This window comes from Cynocephalus volans, chromosome 11 (genome assembly GCF_027409185.1).
Source record: "Cynocephalus volans isolate mCynVol1 chromosome 11, mCynVol1.pri, whole genome shotgun sequence".
In the NCBI taxonomy this organism is placed as follows: domain Eukaryota; kingdom Metazoa; phylum Chordata; class Mammalia; order Dermoptera; family Cynocephalidae; genus Cynocephalus; species Cynocephalus volans.
The window spans coordinates 59,069,810-59,096,090 of record NC_084470.1 but is presented as its reverse complement, the minus strand read 5'-3'; the positions used below and the strand labels follow the sequence as shown (position 1 = coordinate 59,096,090).

Sequence of the window (26,281 nt, the reverse complement as noted above, 5' to 3'; positions counted from 1 at the left end):
CGGCCGCAGCCATTTTGGTGCGAGAGAAACAATAGGACGGAAGCGCCGCGGGACCGGACTGAGGCCGCAGGTAACGCCTGCTTCGCCGTACCTATAATCCTGCCGCCCCGGGAGCTTTGAAGACGGGTTTTTCCGAGGAGTTGGGGCGGCGGGGACTCTGGTCATTGGGGGGTCTCCCTGGGTTTTTTGGTGAGGCGGTCTCCTGCGATCATCGTGGGGGAGGTCTCCCTGGGTCTTTGTGGAGCCGGATTTCCCCGAGTCATTTGGGAGGGGCATTGTTTTTTCAGGTCATTGGGGAGAGATCTCCCCTGGTTTGGGGGGCAGGGTCTTCTCCAGTCATTGAGGAGGTCTCCCCGGGTCTTTGGCGGGGCAAGATCTCCCGTGTCATTGATGGGTCTCCCTAGTTTATGGGCAACCACGATCTCCCCGGTTATGGGGGAGGTGGTCTCCCTGGGTCATTGGGTTGGGGGGGGTCAGTCCAACGCCTCAGGTATTGTTACCTGGGGCCGGCAAATGTGCACCCATTTTGGATGTTGAATGCCGGTTGGGCCTGTAAGCCGGTGTTCGAAGGGGGATGTGCATACCTTATTATCGAAAAAAAGTTTTTAAAAATGGGTTAGAAGATGTCTTCTTAAAGTGATGTTTTCACCGTGAGTGGAGCTTTTATTTCCTTAATATTTGATTACAGATTTTTTTTGACAAAAATTTGTTTTTGTCTTTTACATCCAAATGACTTGTTTCATTTAGGATTTTATTCGGTTTCATATGTTAGAAAAGCTGCACTAGCAGAAAAATGAGTGAAAATAAAATGTAGAAACCAGTAAAATCTAGTGCTCTTAAATACCGGGGAAATAGAACTAGTCACTTCTTGGAATGAAACATTTTACTAGCAAAATGTACATAGAACAAGAATAAAATAGTCATTTTGAAGAATAGTTTTTTTTTATCAGTACTGAAAGTTTTGAAAAGTGTTAACAAGAATTTCACACATCACCAGTTTCATGATTTTCTTTTTATAAAGGACCATGATTACAGTAATTTTGTTGAATTCTAGTATTTAAAATGCTGTATTTGCATTTGTAGTGTAACATTTAAAGTGAGCTAAGATGCTTATTTATATAGGTTGTTGCTGTGGGGTTTGTATAATTGCATCCTGTAACTTGGTGTTAAGTATTTAAAGAGAAGTTTCAAGGTGGTGGTAACTTTAGCGGCTATGGGAATTAAAAATGGCAAAATGAATACTTCTATCATATTTGACAGAAGAGGCCAGTTGATTGCCTAGTAACTTTTTCTTTGGGGAGAATGTTAGTTGGACTTGCTTTGTGACTTTTAGAGAAGAATTCACAGGCATTGTTAGAAATCAAGTGGATGAGAACTAGGAGTAGAGTTAATAGTAAAAACCAGTTTAGCAGATGTAATAGACTCTTTTTGTGCTTGGAAGCTTCCTTAGTGACAAACAAGTACACTATATACCACCCGGTATCTGTCTGAGCAGTGGAATGTGCCAGGAAGGAGCAACTACTGAGTGATGAACCTTAGCTAGTCTCCCTTGCAAAGGGATGGCAGAGCCTTCCGTAAGCTCCAGAGATGTCACTGGTGTCTAGGCAACAGGGATGAGCCTGAGCCTCCCTGAGGCCAGCTTGCTGAGGTGAAAATTTTCCATTGTTTGGCTCATAGAGAGGATGCTGTGGGGAAGAATTTTCCCTTTAAGTGTAGTTATTTTACCTAGTTGGGTAATCGTCTTAAACAAAACATTTTTTTTCTTTCTTTTTTTTTTTGACTGGTAAGGGGATCGCAACCCTCGTCATGGTGTTGTCTGCCATCTCTATATAGGATCCAAACCTGTGGCCTCTGCGTAGTGCCACACTCTCCCGAGTGAGCCACGGGGCTGGCCCTTAAAACATTTTCATGTAGTGGAAAGTAAGCAAATGATTACTCTTGTTTTTTTTTTTTTTTTTTTTTTTAAAAGATGACCGGTAAGGGGATCTTAACCCTTGACTTGGTGTTGTCAGCACCACGCTCACCCAGTGAGCAAACCGGCCATCCCTATATGGGATCCGAACCCGCGGCCTCGGCGCTCCCAGCGCCACACTCTCCCGAGTGAGCCACGGGCTCAGCCCAAATGATTACTCTTGTGATTACATTTTAAAGTGTGTTTTTGTTTTTAAATGAGTTATATTTCTGCCTGTTTGCATACTGTGTAGTAAAAGTAACAGTAGTAGTGTTTTGCAGTATATATATATATATATATATATATTTTTTTTAGTGGCTGGCCAATACAGGGATCTGAACCCTTGACCTTGGTCAGCACCACGCTCTGAGTGAAATAACTGGTCAACCCGTTTACAGTATGTTCTGATGGTAAGGAAAGTGTCCTTTTCCTTCAAAATTGAATTTAGAGTCCACCTCAGAGTTTGAAGGAAAAGACAGTCTGCCAAGATGACACGCAGTTGCTTTGGGTCTGTCACCTATCGCCAGCTTCAGCAGTTAACCAGCTCCTGGTCAGTCTTCTTTTATCCACACTCAGTGTCTTCCCTCCCCCCACTCACTGCCCCACCTTAAAAAAAAAAAAAAAGAAACGAAATCTGAATTTTTTTTTTTTTTTTAAAGATAACAGGTAAGGGGATCTTAACCCTTGACTTAGTGTTGTCAGCACCATGCTCACCCAGTGAGCAAACCAGCCATCCCTGTATGGGATCGAACCCGTGGCCTTGGTGTTATCAGCACCACACTCCCAAGTGAGCCACAGGCCGGCCCAGAAAACTGAATTTTTAAGGAAGCATATCCCAGAAATGTTATTTTACCCATAAATGTTTCATTGTATCTATCTCTGAGATACAAAGAGCTAGCCATGGGATCTATCATACCATTGTTCTGCCTAAAAAAACAATAATTCCTTAGTTTTTTTTAAATAACGTCATCAGCTTTTGCTGATCACTCCCTGTACTTGAGAACTTTTGGGTCTGGTGGCTGAATTTGAAGGGGTCACTTGGATTTATCTTTTTGATGAAGAAGTTGAGAAGTCACCCCCAAGGGACCTAAAGGGCCACATAGTACGAAACCCTCATCTTCCCTTTGTGTCATGTGGTCCAAAGGGTCTGAGCCCTAGATTTTCAGTGTGGAACTGGGAGGAGATTATGACTCTTGGCCTCCAGAAGCACGTAGATATTCTGCTCTTTGTGTCTCTTTACAGATCTCTCTCACATTGATGTTGCACCCTTTGCTCACAGGAGGTTCACAGTTATGGAGGCTTTGACTCTTTGTAGGTAATTCCCAAATCTGTTTTGAAGTTAGGTTCACTTAAACTCTAATCCCACTACTTCCAACTATCTGCTGAACGTTTCTTCTTGAATGCTTGACCATCCCATTATATTTAAGTGTCTGCAGCTCAGTTTTATTTCTTAGTTATTTCTGACTTCATGAACAGAACATCTTTGTTCTGACTTGTGAAGGCCCAGTATCTGACTCATCTCTTCTCTAACTTGACTCCCTATATCAGCATTTCTGAAGATAAGGTCCATGGCTGCCCAATCCCCAGATTTTATGCAGAGTTCAATGAGGGTGTGTATTTTTCAAGAGAGAGGCCCACAGAGGTCTCAGATTCTCTAGAGCATCAGTCGTCCCCCTAAGGGTTAAGAACAACGTTTACCACGTTTTGTTTTGCTGTCCTTCCCCCTTTCTTCCTTAATTCCCCTATGTGGACTGACCCATGGGCTGGGCAAGGCAACAGGCTCTGTGGGTATAGTGGAAAAGGTGGGGGACCCTCTACCCTGCCAAGTATGCCATGGAGTAGGGGAGATGACATTATAAAGAGGTCATGCCAGGTGTGACAAATGTCTGGATACAATAGCCCTGGTGCCTTGGGGGTCCTAGAAACTGATGGCTGTCAGGGAAGGTTCCCCCTCCCCGCCTGGATGAAGAGGCCCATGAGAGAAGGAAGTCCAGGCGATGGAGCAGTGTGAGCTTGATCTTGGTCTTGATGGCCTCCTAGGTGTTGCAACTCTGGCAGGGATGCTCCTGCTATCATTTCTTTATTCCAGAAAATACTCAGGCTCAAGACTGTGAGGACAGCAGTGTTGACTCCTCTCCTTCCATTTTTGTCTCCCCCTACCCCCAATTGTACTTTGGTGAAATCCTCCTTTTACTTTTGGTTTTGACCTTTTCAAATAACCAAATATTAAGTTATTGAGCCTGCTATTTACCTGAAACATTTCAGTGGAATGAAACTAACAAGCTTGAGAGCTTTCTTGGTTTTTTTTGGCCACTGGCTGGTATGGGGGGCTCTGAACCCTTGACCTTGGTATTTATAACGCTGCACTCTAACCAACTGAGCTAACTGGCCACCCCCTTGCTTGAGAGCTTTCAGGCATAGTTATTCTTAAAAGTTAAAAAATTTTTCTTCTCAAAGCTTTTTTCATACGTGCTTTTAATATGTATAGGAATTGTATATCTCTTCGTTTGCTCCTTAAATAAGATAGTGCAAATAAGGCTGTTAGCACAGTGAAGAGTCCCAATGAATGCTGATTCCTGCTGCCACTGTCCCTCCACCCACATCACTGTAGTAGTGACCTGTAGGACCTCTGTGAAACCAGATTTTCTCTTCTGGCTCCATCTGGCTAATTTTCCTAACATAAAATGTTACCACCCTGCTCCAGAACCTGCAGTGACTTCACCTGTATTATAAGTTAGAGTGAAACAGTGGATGCAGCCTTTTTAATATTTGCTCTGTCCCAGCAATTCCACTTCTAGGAATTTTTCCTACAGGAATATTTCCAGAAGTGTGCAAAGACAGATACAAGGATGCTCACTTGCGTTATCATTGTAATTTAAAAATTTTAAATAACACAGATAACTGTTAGTAGGGAAGTCAGTAGATACATTATGATTATGTGTGAATATAATGCAGCCTTTAAAAGGAATCAAATAGATATGGAAAGATTTCAAAGGTGTATAGTTTAAGAGAACAAAAATGTCAAAACAAAAGAAATATTGAATGATTACACTTATATGAGGTACTTAGAGTGTTCTGATTTATAGAGACAGAAAGTAGAATAGTAGTTTACAAGGGCTAGGGGCAGAGGCAAGTGGGAAGTGTTTAATAGGTAAAGTTTGAGTTCGTGAAGATGAAAAAGTTATGGAGATGAACGGTGGTCATGATTATACAACAGTGTGAATGTACTTAATGCCACTGAACTGCACACCCCAAAACAGTTAAAATGGTAGATTTTACATTATGTATATTTTACCACAATGGAAAAAAAAAAAGGGGAGAAACATAAAGCTGATTTTACTAGGGGGGAAAAAAGGCAAAACAACACATACAACCTGATCTTATTTATGTAAAGAATAGAAAAATGCATGGAAGAAAATCTAGGATGAAGAGACCTCAAACTAATAATGGTGGTCATTTTACCATACTTGTAAAAAAAAAATTAGTTTTTTTTTTAAAAAAGACTAAGCAGGATGTCCCTTGGCACTCCTTTCCTCTCTTAACATTGAATCCCCCTTTCTTTATCCTCCTTCCACTAGCACAAGCTTATGCCCTTATCCCATGTACTGTCAAGTCCATCCTCTGACCTCCATCTCCATTGCACTCTTTGGAGGAACTGTGGGACAGTGGACTCCAGGAAAGCTCACATTTGGGGAGTGCGTAGCATACAAGCTAAGTGGTAGGCTAGATGTTTGACCTTGTTCCCACCATATGGCAGCTCTGTATAATTTATCAATTCTACCTGGCTATGGATGATAACAGACACAAAGAGTAGAGTAGATAGAGCACCATTTATACCCAAATATAAAGCAGCCCCTGATTTCCTAGGGAGATTAAAAATAATTTTTTGGTACAACTCAAGTGTATAAACTTATAGAGATGTAGATGAAGTCAGATTTTTCATAATATTAATTTTAATTGTACATACTTATTTAGTTATTAACTAAAATATACTGTATTTCTTTAGAAGTTCTGCTTTTTACCTACATTTTTTATGAATTGCTCCAACTTGCCTGAATGCAACTTTGCTGTTCCCATAGCCATATTTGGAGGCATTTGGTGCTCTCCTCCTAAGTACATCATCCTCAGCTATCAGTGATGGGACATGTGACACTCACTGGAGCTCTTACTCCAAGTTGGTTGTGATTTCTGCAGTGTGACACTTTACTGTGTTGATTAAAACAAAAACAACAAAAAAAGCCCACCCAACTTTATTGAGATGTATATAGTTCACATACCATATAATGCACCCTAGAAGAACTCTTGTAGCCTCCTCCCTGGTATAGGTCACCTCCTTACTGGCACATCAGTCTTTCTATAACTCCTCTTCACCCTGGTATGTTTTAAAGGACACCACTGCACTGTGTTAGAGGCATTAAATCCGGGCCCAGCCCCAGGGATGGAGGGAGGAAGCAGGTCTGTGCTGTCCATCTGGCCCTGCTGTCAGTTGTGGCGGTGCGCCCCACAGGTGGTTACCCTGTGACCAAGGAGGCTGCATCACATGGCCATTTTGCTGGTTTCCACATGGGCAGTTGGGGGGGTGGTAGGACTTGTTCATCCAGGGTTTATTGGCCCTAACCATGGCGCACATCCTGCTCAGGTATACCTTGGATTCAGGTTTCTGTTTCAGATATTTTCTGCAATCTTTTTCAAGGTATTATGTTTGTTTTTTAATGCATATTTTATTAATAGGGTTCTCTTACAATTGAAGTTAGCTAATTTGGTCTTATGAGTAAGAATTAAGTTATGGAAAGCAAGTGAGTAACACCCCTCTCACTGATGGCACCATCATTATCAGGACATGGTGGCCAAAAATTAACATTCAGTAACAAGAAAGAGTTTTGTTCTTTATGTTACTGAGATGTCACTTAGTTCAGGATGAAATGGTAAGAGGATGGTAGCTCCTAAATGTAGTCTCTAGGTCAGAAAGGTAGTAAAACCAAGTGGGTTACAACAGAAAACTCCTGCCTTGATTTTAAATGTTTGAAAAAAATGTAGCTATTGCTGAAGTGATGTGATCAGCGCCTGTAGCACCCTATCCACACAAAATAAAAACGGTTACACCTACTCTTCATGGAACCCTTCCTGTACTGGGACTCCCACTGTGCTGGGTCCTTCACCTCTGCTCTTCTTTTTGTTCCTGGCTGCTCTGTGTGGTCATCAGAAGTATCTCATCCTACTGTGGACTGAAGGATTTCAGGCTTTAGGTTTTCCTGAACCCTGGTGTCGTGGAGATGGTGCTCCAGTACCTGCTGTCCAATCCCCTCTGGGCAGCTGGAATCAGCCTGGGCCTCTTCTCCCTACTTTCTGTTGAGAAGAATTCACAAAGCTTTCTTTGCACTGCTGGGTTTTTAACTCTTCCTGTGAATGTATTTACTGTAAGTCATAATTGATCAAAATGGGAGATCATTTATTGTTTGTTTTCTCTATGTATCCTTTATCTTACCTGAGAAACTCATACATGTTTTAGAAATTGCGTGTCCAATCCCAAGCCTAAGGAAGAGTAAAACTTTTCTTTTAATGGAATATAATGTGTTAGAGACCAGGAAGCAGAACACCTGTCTCTAATGTTATGTTTCTGCACAGTTTGTGAGAATGTGCCTGTTGGTATTTAGGCTGAATCTCTCAAGGCTGGATTTGTGAGTGGCTCCTGCCTTTCCTGGACTGGCCCAGAGTGCTGTGGCCCAGGCTCCCTGGACCATATCTTATGGCCCTACCTTAACCCCACCTGTCAGAAGAGCCCACCTGCACAGCTCCTTGCCTTGAGCCTTGGGTTCATTTTTTAGTTTTGGCTGCTTCAGTGTCAACAGGCTTTCTCAACTACAGCTATACACTCAGAAATGAGATGCCCCATGGACTGTAATCTTGCCTCAGCCCTCTTAGGGAATGTGAAAATTTTGCATCAATCCTTGCTTTATAAGAGTAATAGATTATTTTTGTTTTGCAAATATAAAACTAATATTAGATATACATTTTTACTGTACCCGCCTCCCCACCCAGATTCTTATCTGCCTCAGTCTCTGATTGAGATCCTGTTTCTACACAAATTCAATATTTTTGCTGATTCTGCAGCAACATTTGTCTTGGGATTAACCCAACTCTGAGCCTGCCAACTTTCACTCTGATGCCCATTTGTTTAGGTGTGCTTTAAACCTGGTGTTCGTGGACTGTGCCATGGCTCCTTCCTCCTCTCTTGTGAGCAGGGGGTGATGTTAAATCTGCAAAGTTTACAGTTCTTCTTTTATAGGGTGTCTGCAGACCCAGTACCTCTTTGGCTCTTGTGCTAAAGTGACACTGTTTCCTTGAGAACTTGCCCAGAGTTACCCAAGGAAGGAGCCAGTGAGCGCACCGGACATTCCTATATAGGATCCGAACCCGCGGTGGGAGCGTCGCTGCGCTCCCAGCGCCGCACTCTTCCGAGTGCGCCATGGGCTCAGCCTAAGAATGTATATTTTTAAGAGTGTGAGCAACGTGACAGGAAAAACATTTCACTAATAATTTGTAAAGCCACCTATTTGCACATTGCTGAGATTATGGTCTTAATTAATTCTTACTGAACATTTAAATTTTTTCTATTATGAATAGAGGTTTTACATGTAAGGCAGTGAAAGATGTCCATCCTTGAAATGTGTCTGTTCTCTGGAGGAGAGATAGCTGTGATTGCAGACCCACTGCTGAGGGATTGGGTTTTTGTTGCTGTGTCTGTATCTGAGTATGAGGCCACAGTGCCTCTTCCTCAGGTCCTTTGAGCTGCCTCTGCCCTTTATAGAATCTGTGCTGGACCTTATGGAACTGACATAGCAATACCTTTCCAGAGTCTCATGCTCAAGGACTTTATGGGGTAGTCAGGATGCTACACCTGCACTGGAGAGGCCAGGGGAGAACTGTAAGCCCAGGATGCAGAGTCCTGGGGCATTTGGGAGGGCAGATGTTGCAGGGGTACCGATTGGCAGCTGATAGATTTAGACTTGGGCCCAAAAACTGATAGGAGTGGCCAGCAGGTCTGGGGCAGGTAAGGCCTGGGAAAGGAAGGGACAAGGTCGTCTCCCGCCCCCCCCCCCCCCCCCGCCGCCCATACCCCCCACAGGAGGCAAAGAGGTAGGCAGTGTGATCATGCTGGTGGTTCTAGAAAGAAGCAACTGAGAGGCTGCTATGTCCCTTACAGAGAATCTGCTGTTTTATTTGTCCCTTAGTTTTTGGGGGGAGAATTACACTACAGTATGACTTTTGTGAAATTATTCAGTTACATCTTGTGGTTGCTTCTTTATTAAAACTAGAATAAAGTGCTGTTTAGGGCAAAAATGAACACCTGGTGTTGGAACACAGAAGTCTGTGTCAGGTTGATGCAGGGCTTTTGTGTCTTGTCTCTGGTCTTGCTGTTTTGGTGGGTCTGTTGCCTACTGTGGTATGGGGGTGACTTTCCCAGCCAGTTGGGCTGCAGCCCCTTTGAGGTTAGGACCATGATTCCAACATTCTTAGCAGTGATTCTTTCATCTCAGGTATCTGTTGTTTTTCTGTGATGTGGCATGGGTGATATGGTGCCTCAGTGCACCCATCTGTAAGGACAATAATGATAGTATCTATTCCAGAGAGTTGTGAGAATGAAGGAGCTCCATAAACAGTAAGTGTTCTATAAACAGGATAGATAAACAGGAGCTCTCGTTCTGGTATTGTCGTATCCCATTGTCTTTAAAGGTTAAGGAGTTGGTCACTTCCTCCTCTGACTTCCAATGCCTTGTATACACCCTAGGGACAGTGTGTGTTGGGGTTGTTATCCTCACTAACATACGTGTGCTCCATCTCACACATTTTAATCATTTTTAAGTGTACAGTTCAGTGGCATAGCTGGTAATTTTTGCCTATCTTTTTCTCTGTTAAGTCTTTAGACATAGTCCAGACAATATAGATTATACAATTTTGTATCTTGCTTCTTTTACTTAGAGTATATCATAAGCATTTTCTTAAATTGTTAACAAAAAAAAAAAAGTGATATGCAAATTTTTTTTTTTTTTTTTTTTTTGCAATTGAATGAAAAATTTTCTGTTTCACTTCTGTTGCTGGATGTGGAGGTGAGTGCATTCATGATGGGGGATGTCCTGCTGGGACTTGATTTTTTTTTTATGGAATTTTCCTGAGGTTGTTAGTAGTTTGGAGCCATGTATCCAGATGGGTCAATCTGGTGCTCCCACAAGGCATCCTTTTTGTATATTCATTTGTCACCAGGAATAATTGCAGTGTGTGTCTTTTGAGTTCTCTGATGATCTGTGTGCAGCAGGTATTCATGATGCAGCAGTGATTTGAGCACATTCTGTGGTGCGCCTACTCTATGCTGGTGCTATTTTTGATTCTGGAGATTCAGCAGTGAACAGAGCAGTCAAAAATCTGACTTTATAGAACTTGTTTTCAAGTGGTGATGGTGTGGCAGGGGACAGAAAATAAATAAGACAAATAAGAAACATTTAGTGTGTTAGGTAAGTACTAAGAAGAGAATAAAGCAGGGGTGCATCAGGAAGTGTAACTCAGGAAGACCTCATTAAAGAGGTGACATTTGCATAAAAAGCTGAAAGTGGTTAAGAAAGTGGGAATGAGATATCTGGGGAAGAGTGTGCCAAGCAAAGGGAACAGCAAGTACAAAGATCCTTAGGTAGGTGTGTGTCAGGCATATTTGAGAAATAATGAAGCCAGTATAATTGGAACTGATTTGATACTGATTTTTCTTTCCTGATGGGTGTTTTAAGGAAAGGCTTATTGGACTTTTATGTTTCTGTTCTGCTCCTTTGTGCATAACGGATGCTTTTGCTTTGGCTTTACAAGAATTGAAAAGAAGAAGCCATGCAACTGGTAGAGATCTGCTAGTGTTGAGACACTGATAAAAATTAGGTTTTCAAAGTGAACACATGGCTTTAGGATGTGTTAGTATTAGCAGTGGGTGTCATGGACTTATGAGTGTATTGCTAAGGCAATTGTCAGAATCCTGCCGATGTAGCCAATTGTATTGCTAGGGCTGGAGCCCACAGACCCTTCAAACCCATCGTACAGACTATGTCACAGACCCCTCATATGCCTGGCTGGGTCACCAGACCCCTCACAGGCAGGTCCACAAGCTAGGTAATTGGGAAAGATCCCAAGAACTGTTGGAAATAACATGAGCTCAGTCCTCAGCTTCCTCAGCAGCAGCAGCAGCTTACAAGCATCCTCCAGCAACAGCAGCAGTGACCTCCCGGGGGGTCCTGGGGGCCCTGGCAGCAACAGCCTCTAACAGCTGAAGGAGCTTCGGGGGGGGGGGGCACTGTGGATCAGAGCCACTCATCCTTTATACTCAAGTCCAGTAACCCAGGACACTTGGGTGCAAGTCGACTCAGACAACCCAGGAACATCTGGGTGCCCACATGCATCCACAGACAATACCCAAGGAAAACCTGGGCACACGTTGCACAGTTACATATTTACATCAAATGCTCGGCAAGATTCCAAACATCCAAGGGAGCCCTGATTATTTTCCTATATTTTTCCTACAATGAAGGAAAATATGGCTGTCCCTGAAAGTCTCTACCATCAAGGGGGTGCCTTCACCACAGTCAGGGAGAAGCCCTTACTTTGACCAAGATAAGGACTCAGGATGACCTTGGCATAAGCGACTCAAGATACTCAAAGTGAGGCCAAAAAGCCCCATTAGAATGGATGGGAAGGGACATTTCAGCCAATGAATTTGCATGTAGAAACCATTTAAGAGTGAATTTGATCTTTTTAAGCATATGTTTTTTCTAATTATTAAAATGATACATACGTACTTTGTCGGGCTAGGGCTCAGAGACCCTTCAAACCTGTTGTGCAGACTGGGTCACAAACTCCTCACATGCAGGTTCATGAGCTAGGTAATATGAAAAAAGATCTTCGCAGCCAGGGGTAAAAATTAATAGGCTTTATTCAGATGCAAGCTCAGGTAGCTAGCAGCAGCTGCCCTAGTGGCCTCCTGGGGCATCCTGAGGACATTGTGAATCATAGCCCTGTGTCCTTTATACTTTGTGAGTCAGATAACCAAGGAACACCTGGGTGCATATGCACAATTACATCAAACGATACCCAAGGAACACCTGGGCACACGTTTGTGTATTACATCAAACAATAGCCAAGGGACACCCGGGCGCATGTGCACATATTTACATTAAACAGACTAGGTCATGCTTGGCAAGATTCCAGACATCTGAGGGATCCTGACCATTTATATTTCAATTTTCCTTACAGATTTATACAAATTTGGTAAATTCAAAAAATATATAAAGAAAAAAATCCCTTTTTAAGGTATTATTTGTATACAATGAGAGTCATCAATTTTAAGTCTATAATTTGATGAGTTTGGGCACATTTATACAGTCATATGATCACTGTCTCAGTCACAACATAGAACATTTTCATCATCCCTAGAAGTCCTTGTGGGCCCCTTGGTAGTCAACCCTGTCCCCCGCTTCTGCCCCTTCGGCAGCTGCTTATCTGCTTTCTGCAACTATGGTTTTGCCTATTTTCTAGAATTTCATATAAATGGAATCATATATAGTCTTTTGTGACTTACTTGGTGTGACGGTTTTTTACTTAGTGTAATGGTTTTGTGATTAACCTATTGTGTTGCTAGGGCCCACAGACCCTTCAAAACCCATGTACAGACTGGGTCACAAACCCCTCACCTGCAGGTCCATGAGCTAGGTAATAGGAAAAAGATCTTGGGAGCCATGGGTAAAAAATAATGGGCTTTATTCAGATGCAAGCTCAGGTAGCTAGCAGCAGCCTCCCTGGAATAGCCTCCCGGGTCCCGGGGCATCCTGAGGGCACTGTGTATCAAGCCAGTTAGTTCTTTATACTTAAGTCCAATAACCCAGGAACACCTTGGCATGAGTCAGACAACCCAGGAACAGCTGGGTGCCCATGTGCATCCACAGACAATAGCCGAGGAACACCTGGGTGCATGTCCACAGTTATTTACATCAAATGCTTGGCAAGATTCCAAACCCCCCATCCTGACAATTTTCCTATGTTTTCCCTACACCTATGTTGTTGCATCAGTACATTCCTCTTTATTGCTGAATAGTATTCCATTGTGTGGATATGCCACAATTTGTTCATCCGTTAACCCATTTGATGGACATTGGGGTTGTTTCCACCTTTTGGCTATTGTAAATAATGCTGTTATGAACATGTGTGTACAAATGTGTGGATATATGTTTTCATTTCTCTTAGGTAAATACCTAGGTGTGGGATTGCTATATATATATCAAGTATATGTTTAACTTTACAAGAAGCTGCCAGACTGTTTTCCAAAATGGCTGTACCTTTTTGCATTCCTACCAACAATGTATGAGAGTTTCAGCGACTGACCCTGGGGGCACAGTAGTGGGTTATGTATGAATGTGTGCCTTGCAGATGCTGGGCTGTGACCCTGGGGCCCAAAGGGGGGAGGGTTGTTTTTCCACCATTAAGCTAGTGTTCCTCCCTAGCATGCCCTGTGACTGCCTGACGCTTAGGCTTTTCTTGAGTCAGAGTAAGTGGCCTCAGTGGATCTCACTTGTAGCCTCATTAAGTAAATTCTGGATGAGTGAGCTAAGGGTCCAGGGGCTTTCATGATTCGTATCTGTTTGATTTGCAATATTTAAAAAGTTAAGATTAAGGTATTTTTTATAGCAGATCCTTAAACCAATTTGACAGATTTGGGAGATGGACTGTAGGGGAAATCTGTATCCTATCCTAGGATGGATGATGTTCTGTGTTCCTTACCTGGTCATAGTTTTATGGACAAATATGAGGCAATGTGAAAAACCAAAATAGATGGCAAATCTGAAGCCAGTATCTTGAAGTTATTCCCTGCATGGCTAGGTACAGGGTCCACACATTGCATGGGCTTCACGGTAATTTAATACTCCAGGATTCTTGGGAAACTGGGCCTCAGGCCTCGGATGTTTAAAAGCCATTAAAGAGATCCCATTTCTCAAGCCTCACGAGGAACAGAGAGAGTAACAGGTGAAAGAGAGCAGGTACTTTGGGGCTTGCTTTCTTTTGACTTGGTTGAGGCCCCTAGGAAGGAAGCTGATCTGTGTAATGCTTGGGAAGTTGATTGTTTTGCTACGTGACTATGCCACTCGTTGGGTTAGTGCCATAGCTATGCTAACTGTATGGCTAGGCAAATCATAACTAAAGCCAAAATGTTTCATTATTTTATTTAAACTAAGTTTCCATTTGTATTGTCAGGGCTAGGGCTCAAACCCTTCAAACCCATGTACAGATTGGGTCACCAGATCCCTCACATACAGTTCCATGCTAGGTAATTGGGAAAGATCCTGGGAACTATTGGCAGACGAAACGAGCTCAGTCCTCAGCAGTATCAGCAGCAACTTATAGCAGATCCAGCAGTGGTGGTGTTCTCGAGGTGTACCCAGGAGCACTGGCAGCAACAGCCTCCAGCAGCAGTAGTGGCCCCCCCCTGGGGGCATTCCGGGGGTGGGAGGCACCATGGGTCAGAGCCACTCATCCTTTATACTTAAGTCCCTAACCCAGGACACCTGGGTGCACATATGCAATTACATTAGTCAATAGCCAAGGAACACCTGGGCACACATGCATATTTACATCGAATGCTAGGCAAGATTCTGAACATCTGAGGGTCCCTGACCATTTTCCTACGTTTTCCCTACATTGACCCTTCATTTTCTTACAGGGATAGGGTCTGTAAGGGACCTTAGAACAGAAGCTCTACTTCTTCGCAACTCTAAATGGTAGATGTACAGTGAAGCCATACTCATGCTCATATTGAGAGATTGAACATACTTGAAACAAGGATCACAAAACAGGACTTACTTTATTATGTGGAATGCATTGATATTTTCTGTCTTGTCCTATTTGATTAAAAAAACAAAACCAAAATAAAACAAGAAAAACTGCTGGTTACCACTCACTAATTTGGTTACCCTCCCACAGAGTAGAGACCTACTCCAAGCCTCTCTTCTCCATTTTACAGACAGAAAACCAGAACCTAAAGGGAGCCTTGGGGTCTTTCTCCAAGCAGTTGAGTGGCAGAACTGGGACTAGAATCTGACTCCACCTCACTACTGGCTAATCAATTGTCTATGTAATTCCGCCTCACATTTGGGAGTTTTCTCTGTCATTAGACTTGGCTCTGGCAAGAATGAGCCTTATTTTTCTTACCTCTCTACCCACGATGATGATTCTCCTGTGTGCAGTGTCCTATGGATTGCCAGAGTTGGGTGCAGGAGGGAGAGTGGCAAGATGCCACCTCACACCCAACAGCAAATGAACACTGAGGACTAGGAGGAGGAAGTGGAGACCCTCACTGGGCCTTTTGATCTTAGATCCTTTTGGCCACACCCATGAGCCACACTCTAGAGAAATACTATGAAAGACTAGTTTTTGTTTATTTCAAGTTTTTCATTGGAGGTGGAGATGGATAAGAGATGTCTAGAGAGAGTTATTTTTCTACTTAATTGAAAACATCTAAGGAATCTTGAAGAGAGTTGGAAAGGGATTCACATTGTTGTTAGCATTGCTCTGATAGCAAAAGCAGTTTTACACCTTTATGAAAACATTGGATTGTGATTCTAAAGCCTGCCCATGAGGAGCATCTTGTGCTTTCACAATTTGATAGTTATGGATCCTGAACTGTGCTTTTGGTTCATTAATCAGTTGATCTTACTCGAGATCTTTTCGGCAGACTAGCGTGAACCAGTCTGTATAGACTTAGAGAAGGGCTTGTGTGACCAGGCATCTCAGAGCTCCATCTTCTGGAGAGAGTCTGGAATAGCTAGAATGTACTCATCCTTACAGTCCCACTGCTAGTGTTTGAGTTTTGGGACTCTTCCTCAAGTGTGTGCTGTCCTGAGGGTTTTGGTGATGACAAGAAAGTAGTGCCAGGTGAGAAATCAGAACCTTTGGTTCTCTGCTCTTTGTATTTAGGAAACCTTATTGTTTCCTAATCCTTGAGTCCAATTGGGGTCCATAGTCAGGTTATTTCTGAAAGGAAGAGATTAACATTAACTTAAACTCTTTAAAAGAGGTTACTTTATAAATAGAAAATATAAATATGTGGGACAAGCCAAATGTCCGATGTGCATAATAGGAATACTGTACCAAGGCAGAAGTGCCAGAGACCTTGGGCCCTCGAGGCAGTTGTATGGATGAGTTTCCTAACCTCCCTGAATTGGCTTCATTGTTTCCAATAGGGAGAGTATTGTCTACCTCATAGAAGGTATCAAAGATCTAATGAGGTAAGAAGTTCTTGTAATGAGTCTGGCACATAATAGGTTCTTTACACACATTAGAGGACAGAGGGCACATCTCTAGCAAACCCGTCATCTCAGTTGGAGTCATGGGAACTGGAGGAGTTCCCTTTAAAATCCCTGTAAATTATAGACAGAAAACAGAGAACTGGTTTAACATGTCCTGAAATGGTTAACAGGATACATAAAGAGGTGTACTTTGCTGAGATCCAGTGTGTGGCTGGGAATGCATAATCAAGTCTGAGAGCCTGGACGTCTGAGTGAATGTGAGTCCTGATTGCCCCATCAACACAACTAGTTTAAAGGTGTATCCCAGCCTTTGGCGATCAGGATAGAACTGATAAAAATAGTCTGGTGACCTAGAACACTGTGTATCTTTTAAATGGAGTTAGACAGCCTCAATCAGTTGTTTTTAGATACAGACGTTAATCATTAAAGCTGGCCTCAAGCTCTATTGCTAATAAGGTTAATGGGGCTTGTCTTTCTTTGGCTTTAGGCAGGGGCGGTGTGTGTAGACAACCTGGTTGAGTAAATCTTTACTAGTTGATGCCTACACACGTTTTCCCTGTATTTAAATGCATTTTATAAAAGTGTAATTAAGGGAGAGACTTGGGAATCATTCACTTTAAGCTTGACAATCATATTACAAGATGGTAAGATTTAATCTGAATATTAGGTTTGAACCTAATGGCTTTGTGTTTTGCCTGGCATAGTAACTTTCTAACGCCGAGGTGGTGACCCCTGGCTCCTTAGGGGCCCCAGGAGCCCAGTCCCCATCTATCCTCATCTGACCCCGCCCCCGCGAGCTCAGGGTGTTTGTCTTTCTGCGGGAGGAGGCGGGGCCCTGCGGGAGCTCAGGGTGTTTGTCTTTCTGCGGGAGGAGCTGGGCTAGCGATTCTTAAGGCAGTTTGCAGGCCGCTTTCAACCTCCGTGTTATCATTTTGTTTGCTTCTGGCAGAGCGTCCTGGCCCGAGCAAGCCACGCAGAGAGACCAGTCAGACAGACGCACAGACAACAGACGGAGAACGCTCTGGCCGCTGGACCCCGCTGCTTCCCCCTTCTCCCTCCTGCCTGCGCCCGGAGGATGAGCCCAGCCTTCAGGGCCATGGATGTGGAGCCCCGCGCCAAGGGCGTCCTGCTGGAGCCCTTTGTCCACCAGGTCGGGGGGCATTCGTGCGTGCTCCGCTTCAATGAGACAACCCTGTGCAAGCCCCTGGTCCCTAGGGAGCACCAGTTCTACGAAACCCTCCCAGCCGAGATGCGCAAATTCACTCCTCAGTACAAAGGTGAGCCCCCAGCTGCTGGAGCCCTCAGCACATGTCGAGGAGATGTGAGATGTGAGGGATCGTGGCCATGGAAGGTCCTGGCAGCCATCCCAGGAACCCTCACCCCCTTCCACTCTCTGTTTTCCCATCTCCTCATCCTCCTTTTGGCCCTCAGCCCAGCACCTCACACCCTCAGTTTTCAAGCCCTGGTAAGATTGCTCAGTTCTGTTTTGTTTTGTGAATTTGTTTTGGGTTTGTTTTTGGTGGAAGTATAGTTGTGTTTTATGTTCAGGTATCTCATGATCACAGTAACCCATAGTCCCCCATGGGGGGACAGTGGGGGAAGACTTTGGGAGGATTTTACCCAGAATACTTGCCGCCTGCTTTTTGTCCTCCAGGAAACCAGAAGCCCTGGTGATTAGGTAGGATGGGAGTAGGGTTGAGTTAGATGGAATGCAGGAGTGGGAGGCCTGTACTGATTAGGTGAAGCCCTTTGCTGTTATGGAATGTCCCAGAATTGGTATGTGAAGGCAACCCTTTGATTCACGTATGGTGACTTTTTCTTTCTTTTTATAGTGCATTTTGGGGGGGACCAGTATGGTGTGGTCTTCCTGGGGATGGGGGATCTTTTGTAAGTCAAGGAAGAAGCCATTAAAGAAATTAACTTTAAATGCATTGCCTGCTTATACAAAAGACTCAAACAACTTGGGTTCTTCTGGGATTGTTGAAACATTGTTCTTTAAAGAAAGAATGTATTGGGCGCCTCTGTATTCTGAACATGCATGTGTGTTGCGGTGGGGGTGGGGGAGTTGGGGGCCTTCACTTGGTCCTTTTCTGTTGTTTTTTCCAGGACAAAGCCAAAGGCCCCTTGTTAGCTGGCCGCCCCTGCCCCCTTTTTATCCCTGGTTCTTTCCCTCATGGCCACAGGGAAATGTGGTCCCCTGAATTCCCCATCCCGGCTCCTCTGCGCCCAGAGCTGGGGGCCACCTCAGAAGTGTCGTCTCTCTCTGAGCACGTATTCCCCTGCAGCAAGCGAGCGGGCGGGCAGCAAGGACTGAGCAGATTGAGTGATCCTGGGGCAGAGAGGCCTGGGAGGAAAGGTGTTCAGCCAGTCGGTTGTAAGGCACTCGTCGGCACCTGCTGAAACGCTCTCACCTGACAGCCTCCTCCTCAAAGACTGTCTAATTACACGTGGCAGGTTCTAGAGACTTGGAGGGGAGAGCTGCTTTCAAGGCCACCACGTGTCTGTGCTCCCTGCCCAACCCTATCTGCCTTGTGTTAACTTTGTTCTTTTGTGACATGAGACTGCAAAGAACAATAAAAACATGTTGGAGAAGGACAAAAGGCTTGGAGCACCCACTCATGTAAAGGGGCTGCAGAGAGCCTTTGCCTAGGGTGTTTGTTCTGCTGTGTGGTTTGTTTTGTTTGCCCCTTTATTTTGCTTTGCTTATTAACTGGTCTTCCCTTACCCTTGATGCTTCTTACCTTCAGACAAAACCTGTGTTCCCCTGCGTTCAGGCTCTGCTTTAAAGCAAGCCTTGAGGCTGTCAGGGTTTCTATTTAGGGCATTAAAAATTGCCACGAGATATAAAGAGCAATGTTTTTACGTTTCCCTTAGGATTAGAAGAGTTACATGAAAATTAATAAACATTTTCAATGATGGAAAAATGTGTCTTGTAATTCTTTGGTTCTTGCCTTGTTGAGTGCATCAGAGAGGAAGACTCTCAGCCATGTTTGCTCCCTAATCGCTTGTTTTGTATGGTGTCATCTTTTCTAGATGTTTGATATTTGTTAGGTTTGCAGATGAGTTTGGGGCCTCTGGCAACATAGAGACTAAGGAACAGGGTAAGAAAAAAACAAATGTTACAATCATGTTATTTAGAGTGCATCTTCCTGTAAAATTAAAAGTCCTCTCTACTCCTCACCCCCCTTCCAGGTGTGGTATCCGTGCGCTTTGAAGAAGATGAAGACAGGAACTTATGTTTAATAGCATATCCATTAAAAGGGGACCATGGTACTGTGGACATTGTAGACAATTCAGACTGTGAACCAAAAAGTAAGCTCCTAAGGTGGACAAACAAAAAACATCATGTCCTAGAAACGGAAAAGACTCCCAAGGACTGGTTGCGCCAGCACTGGAAAGAAGAGAAGATGAAGAGGTAGGTGGAGACCAAGAGGGAAACTCTGGGCTCTGTGGAAGGGGAGGTCTGGGGGGGGTCTTGGTTATAGTCTGGAGGACTCATGATGGACTTTGCAGGTGCCTTGTCACTCAATGGGCCAGTTCCTGCATGCCATGCCCAGCTTCTCTTTGGCTCTGGGTTAAATCATGCTGTTTTGGGTAAACAGCTGCAGTGGCAGCTGGAAAAGAGATTCGGTCACTCATTCTTTTCACGACTACTCTGTGCCGGGCCCTGTCCTCTGTCTTGGGGATGTAGCAGTGACCAAGACAGGAGCCATTCCTTCACCTCAGGTTGCTCACTGATAGTGGAGGACAAAATGGTCAGTTAGGCATCCTGAAAACTTGGGGATCCACCTAGGGAGAGCATTTCAAGTCCTGCACCTTGGCAGAACTTGTGAAAATGCGGATATGTTCTGAAAAGTGTGTTAGGCGATCATATAATGTACCTACACAAACCTAAATGGTATAGCCTACTACTCACCTCGGCTATATGGCATAGCCTATTGCTCCTAAGCTACAAACCTGTATAGCATATTACTGTAGTGAATACTGTAGGCAGTTTTAACATGATGATATTTGTGTATCTAAACATAGAAAAGATACAGTAGAAATACAGGATAAAAGATAAAAATGGTACACATTCCACTTACAATGAATGGAGCTTGCAGGACTCGAAGTTGCTCTGGGTGAGTCAGTGAGTGAGTGGCAAGTGAATGTGAAGGCCTAGGACATTACTGTATACTGCTGTAGATTTTATAAACATTGTACACTCAGGCTATACTAACTTTATAAAGCAATAAAGTAATTGCACTACAACGTTACAATGGCTACAACATCACTAGGTGATAGAAATTTTTCAGCTCTTGTAATCTTATAGGACCACTGTTGTATATGTGATCTGTCATTGACTGAAACATTGTTATGCAGTGCATGGCTGTAAATAAATTAAAATATATATAATGTAGCTAAGTAGGTAGATTTACTCCCATGGGATATCAATTCTGTTTTTCCCAGTCTCAAGCACTTGGAGTCACGGGAACCTGGATGTAGCAGTGGAGGCCAGGGGATGGTACTGCCCAGAAGAGGGCAGTGGAAGCTGCCTGCCTTCAGGGGCTGGGGAGCAGAGTCTGATCTTGCATCTTAGGTTCTCCTTACTGTAGAAAACAGTCATGGGCTGGCTCTTTAAGTTGTTTTTTTTTTTTAATTGTCTTCTTTGAGGTATAATATACATATGATAAAATGCACACGTTTGAAGGTGTTCAATGAATTTTGGCAAATGTGTACACTGTAACCATTACTGTATCAAGATATTAAATTTTTCATCACTCCAGAAAGTTCCTTCATGACTGTTTGACCCTGAATTTTGATAAGACATTGTGATTTCTTGGATCCTTGTCTCTTTATAGCCATAAATTAGAAGAAGAATTTGAGTGGCTAAAGAAATCTGAAGTCTTGTACTACAGTGTAGAGAAAAAGGGGAATGTAAGTTCCCAGCTTAAACATTATAACCCTTGGAGCATGAAATGTCACCAGCAACAGTTACAGAGAATGAAGGAAAATGCAAAGCATCGGAACCAGTACAGTATCCTTTGTTTATGTGGTATCTCTGCTGGAGGAAGGGGTGGGGATGGGGGTGGGGTGGGGTGGTGGTGGGGGGTGGGGGGTGAGGTGAGGAAGGCTCTTGGAACTAGGAGAGAGAGGTTGGAATTTTTTTTGTCATGTTTGAGTTTCCTCTACTAGGGTTGTGCCAGGACACTTCATGTGATAACTATGGGCAGATAATCACCTCCATCAGGACTAGGGGCTGGCCTAGGAGTGTGGGTGGTGGGGAGTTGGGGGTAATGGGTCTCTGGCAGTGAGGGGTGCCACATGAAGGGGCCAGCTCGCATCAGATGGGCTTTAGCTCTAGCCTAGAGGAATAGTGCAAGGGGCTGGTCCCTGTTTTCCGACCCCAACAGAAGTATCCAAACAGTGCTCATCTGCCACAGAATGAGGGATGGGGGCACTGGCCTTTCAGTCCTGGTTCACCAGACTAGCACATGAGTTGTGTATGAGGAAAGCAGCAGGGTTTTTTTGTTTGGTTTTTTTTTTTCATTTTCCTCCTCTTTATCCATTAAGCTGTGCTTCAGTGGTCTGAAATTTTTTTTTTTCACTTGGTGGAAATTCCTCAAAATTGAAGAGATTTATTTTTAACTTTCATTAGGGAAAACATGTTAAAAATAGAATATGTTGAACCCCTAAATACCTGTCACCCAGGTTCAGCAGTTAACCCACTTGTGTCAGTCTTGTGACATGACCATCTTTGTGCACCCAGCACCCCACAACTGGACTCTTTGAAGCAGGTTTGAGATATATCATTTCATCTGTGTACATCTCAGCATGTATCTCTAAAAGATGAGGATATTTTAAAACTTTAATACCATTATCAGTCTTTAAAAAGTTGACATTAATTCCTTACTATCAAACATCTAGTTCATGTCCACATTTTTCTAATTGTCTCAAATGTTTTCCTTGTTCATTTGTTTGCTTGATTTTTTTTTTTTTTTTTGGTGGCTGGCTGGTATGGGGAACCAAACCCTTGACCTTGGTGTTACAAGGCTGTGCAGCAACCAACTGAGCTAACTGAGCAGACCCTTTGCTGGTTTGTTTGAATGGGGAGTTATATAAGGTTCACATGTTGCATTTGACTGAAATGTTTAAGTCTTTAAATACCCTCCCCTTTTTTTTCTTGGAAATTTCTAGTCAAAGAAACTGGGTCTTCTAGAGTTTCCCACGATCTGGATTTTACTGATTACAACTCTGTGGTTCCTTTTACGTGTTACTTTGTTCCCTTTGTTTCCATTAAGTTACTAATTGGATCTAAAGGCTTGATCAGATTCCAGTTCAGTGTTTGGGGGGATGGGGACGAGTCCTTCAGAGGTGATATTGTACAAGTCCGTTGGGAAGCATAGTGTTTAGTTGTCTTTCTCTTTTGGATCGTCATTTCCTTAGGTCTACTGTTTCATTGTGTGATTTTTCTTTTTTTTTTTTTAAAAGATGACCGGTAAGGGGATCTTAACCCTTGGCTTGGTGGTGTTAGTACCACGCTCACCCAATGAGCTAATCGGCCATCCCTATATGGGATCCGAACCCATGGCCTTGCTGTTATCAGCACCACATTCTCCCAAGTGAGCCACAGGCTGGTCTCAACATTGTGTGATTTTTCTAATTTTGTCATTCCTTCTTCATTCGTTTGAATCATTTTGTAAAGAGCAACTTTTCCTTATCACCTGTGTGCTTATCCTGACGTATAGTTTATATAGGAAAGGCAGGTTAAGTGTTTATTTTCCTTTATTTACTAGATATTTGGAATAAAGAGTGGGTTCTCCAGCACCCTCCAGAGGTGACCAGTGAGTTTTTTAGCATCATTATGAATTCATAAATTTAAATATATTTGATGTGTTTTAGTTCATTGCAGTTATCTTTACTAATGCTCAAATTGTCCCAAGTTTGGACAATAAGAACCTTTTCAAATGGGCTCTTGCATAACTTTGAAATAATCATGGTAGTTTTATGGTTGCCTTGCTTTCTGATATGAAAAGATAGTCCAGGGCGAGGTACATTTCCTGCTCTGGAGGTGAACTCAACCATTCCTCTAAGGCCAGAGTCAGCAAACCTTTTCAGTAATGGGCCAAAGAGTAAATATTTTAGATTTTGCAGGCCATACAGTCTGTCACAACTCTGGTGTTATAGCATGAAAGCAGCCATAGACAATTACGTAAATGAGTGAGCATGGCTATGTTTCAGTAAATATTTATGATCCCTGAAATTGAATTTCATTTAATTTTCATGTGTCATAAAGCATTATATGTTTTTTGATCTCTAAAAAACGTAAGAACCATTTCTAGCTTGTAGGCTGTACAACCGTGAGCAGCAGTGGGCCATAGTTTACCAATTCCCACTCTAGGGAGCATTGGCTCCTTTTAATGGGAAATGGTGAAACAACAATCTGCATTAGGGGTGCTCATTACTTCTGGTCATTGTTTCTAGACATTTTCAGTGCACACACAGCTGAGAAATAGACATTTATTTTAAAGGGAAAAATATGTTTATGAGTTCATACTGATATTTCCAGTTCACATCTAAGGCTATAGGATTTACTGAACTTATTGTGTTCTCTTTGTAACTGAAGACAGTGTGCTGTTGGACCCTGGTCCCACGCCGAGCTGAGTTCAGGAAATGGTATGTGTGTCTCCCAGGCTGGGGGAGCCTAGGCTTGTGTTGAGTCCAGTCTTATGCTAGTTCTGTGACAAGAAGTAGAGGTGCCTCTTAGCTCTCTAGTCAGCCCTGGACTCCTGCGTGGGAGATAGCAGAACTATCAGAGTCCCCTTTGGGCTTGGGATCCTCTGGGTTGCTGGGTCCAGGCATGGTGCTCTGCGAGTGCCAAGGCCCTATGCAGTAGCACTTCCTCTTGGAGGGATTGTCTTTAACCACTCAGAATTTATCTTATTGGAGAACCTGACTTCCCGCTATGAGGTGCCTTGTGTCCTGGACCTCAAGATGGGCACACGCCAGCATGGTGATGATGCTTCAGAGGAGAAGGCAGCCAACCAGATCCGAAAATGTCAGCAGAGCACATCTGCGGTCATTGGTGTGCGTGTGTGTGGCATGCAGGTGAGGGGTGTATTAGTGCACGGCAAGGGCTGGCTAGGATATCCAGTGGCTGCCACTTCTACCTGGCACAGTCCTGTTTGCTCAAAAGATTACAGATTCGACCCTACTTGAGTCTGTTGCTTTTTGGTTAAAAAAGAAAGCATTACATCCCTATGTAATCCCCTCTGAAGCTGGCCTGGCTGGCTGAGTCCAGAGTCTGTGGGCAGGAGAAGGGAGGAAGGCAAGAGGGTTAGGCCCTCTCCATTTACCCAGATGCTGAGTAGGGGGCTTGGGCACTATAACCAAACCTGGGTCAGATGGCTGCATCCTGGGTGGATCTGATCAGAGATAGTGGGTCGTGTGTGACTGGCGTACTTGACAAGTGAAAGGATCTGATCAGGGCTGTCACATCGCTACTCCCCCTAGCCCCCAGGGTCCAAGCTTTAAGATGGCCCTCAGCTTCTGACCTGCTGGTCTTTCTCCCACAGGTGTACCAGGCAGGCAGTGGGCAGCTCATGTTCATGAACAAGTACCACGGGCGGAAGCTGTCAGTGCAGGGCTTTAAGGAGGCACTTTTCCAGTTCTTCCACAATGGGCGGTACCTGCGCCGTGAGCTCCTGGGCCCCGTCCTCAAGAAGCTGACTGAGCTCAAGGCGGTGTTGGAGCAACAGGAGTCCTACCGCTTCTACTCAAGCTCCCTGCTGGTCATCTATGATGGCAAGGAGTGGCCCGAAATGGCCCTGGACTCAGACGCTGAGGACTTGGAGGACCTGTCAGAGGAGTCCGCTGATGAGTCTGCCGGTGCCTATGCCTACAAGCCCATCGGCACCAGCTCAGTGGATGTGCGCATGATCGACTTTGCACACACCACCTGCAAGCTGTATGGTGAGGACAGTGTGGTGCATGAGGGCCAGGATGCTGGCTATATCTTTGGGCTGCAGAGCCTGATAGACATTGTCACAGAGATAAGTGAGGAGAGTGGAGAATGAGCTTGCCGGCTGCTCCAGTACCCGAGAGACTTTCTGTGTGTCCCAGGCACAGCTGTGCTGCGTCAGGGAGGAGGCCAGTATGGCCAGGTGATGGCCCCTGCAGCCTGGAGCTGATGTGCACTGGCCTCTGTGAGCCCCAGCCTGAGCCAGCCCCAGCTGTACTTGGAGTCTTTATTTATTTTAACTATTTCTTCAACATTCCACATTTGATGATGCAAATACCTCTTTTTTCCCTGAGTGTAAAAGTTCTAATACAAACCTTTTTGTTTATTGTACGCAGTGCTGCTGTCATTTTTTCCAGGGACAGGCAGCACCCCTCCCAGCCCTGAGAAGTCTCACCACATCCTGTGACATCCTCCCTGACCCAGCAGTATTCTTGCTGCTGCCCCACCCCATGGATCATAACGTCACCATAGCTCTTTGGTTCAGTCCTCAGTTCCCCAAACTAGCACCCTGAGGTCACCCAAAAAAGAACCCTCATATACATACCTTATCCAGGTCCCTCGGGTTTGTGCGGACCTAGTGTCCCAGCACCTGTACCCAAAAACTACATGTGACACCTGACACAGGTCTTACCATGGCCCTTTGCAGATTAAGCTGAAGTTGGGCAGCAGGTGCTCCAAACCTTGGATCCAGCTTTTGATCCCTCTTGCGCCACTGGTAGCAGCTAATTGGCTGGATATTGTGATGTCAGATGTCCTGGAGCCAATACTGGGGCCTCAAGTAGCCACTAGGCTCTGGTCCATTGGCAGCCATGGGCTCTGTGATAAAAGGGGCCCAGACAGTGGAGGGCTCAGTGAGAGAGGATGTTCTGGGCAGGGTGGTCTTGGCTGCATCACCTGTCACCACTCCTACACAGCCCTGGGCCCCCTTCAATTACACTAATCTCATCCTTCACACAATACCAGCCAGTGCGGCCCCTGAGAGCCAGGAGGATTTCTGGGAAC

General features: G+C 44.2%; 1 protein-coding gene across 4 annotated transcripts; it reads left to right on the top strand.

Moving 5' to 3' along the window:
* Nucleotides 1–25,609, top strand: IP6K2 (inositol hexakisphosphate kinase 2). 4 transcript variants are annotated; one of them, XM_063114046.1, is made up of 7 exons: nt 12–70; nt 3,194–3,262; nt 17,228–17,555; nt 19,471–19,693; nt 21,120–21,295; nt 24,191–24,366; nt 24,834–25,609. In XM_063114046.1, exons 3-7 carry the CDS (start codon nt 17,354–17,356, stop codon nt 25,332–25,334), a joined length of 1,278 nt encoding a protein of 425 aa, XP_062970116.1. In that variant the 5' UTR covers nt 12–70; nt 3,194–3,262; nt 17,228–17,353; the 3' UTR covers nt 25,335–25,609. The 4 variants fall into 4 exon arrangements, with proteins under 4 accessions (XP_062970115.1, XP_062970116.1, XP_062970114.1 ...); XM_063114044.1 differs by having other exon boundaries at nt 3,194–3,266; XM_063114045.1 differs by lacking the exon at nt 3,194–3,262 and having other exon boundaries at nt 1–70.
* Nucleotides 25,610–26,281: the final 672 nt, after the last annotated feature.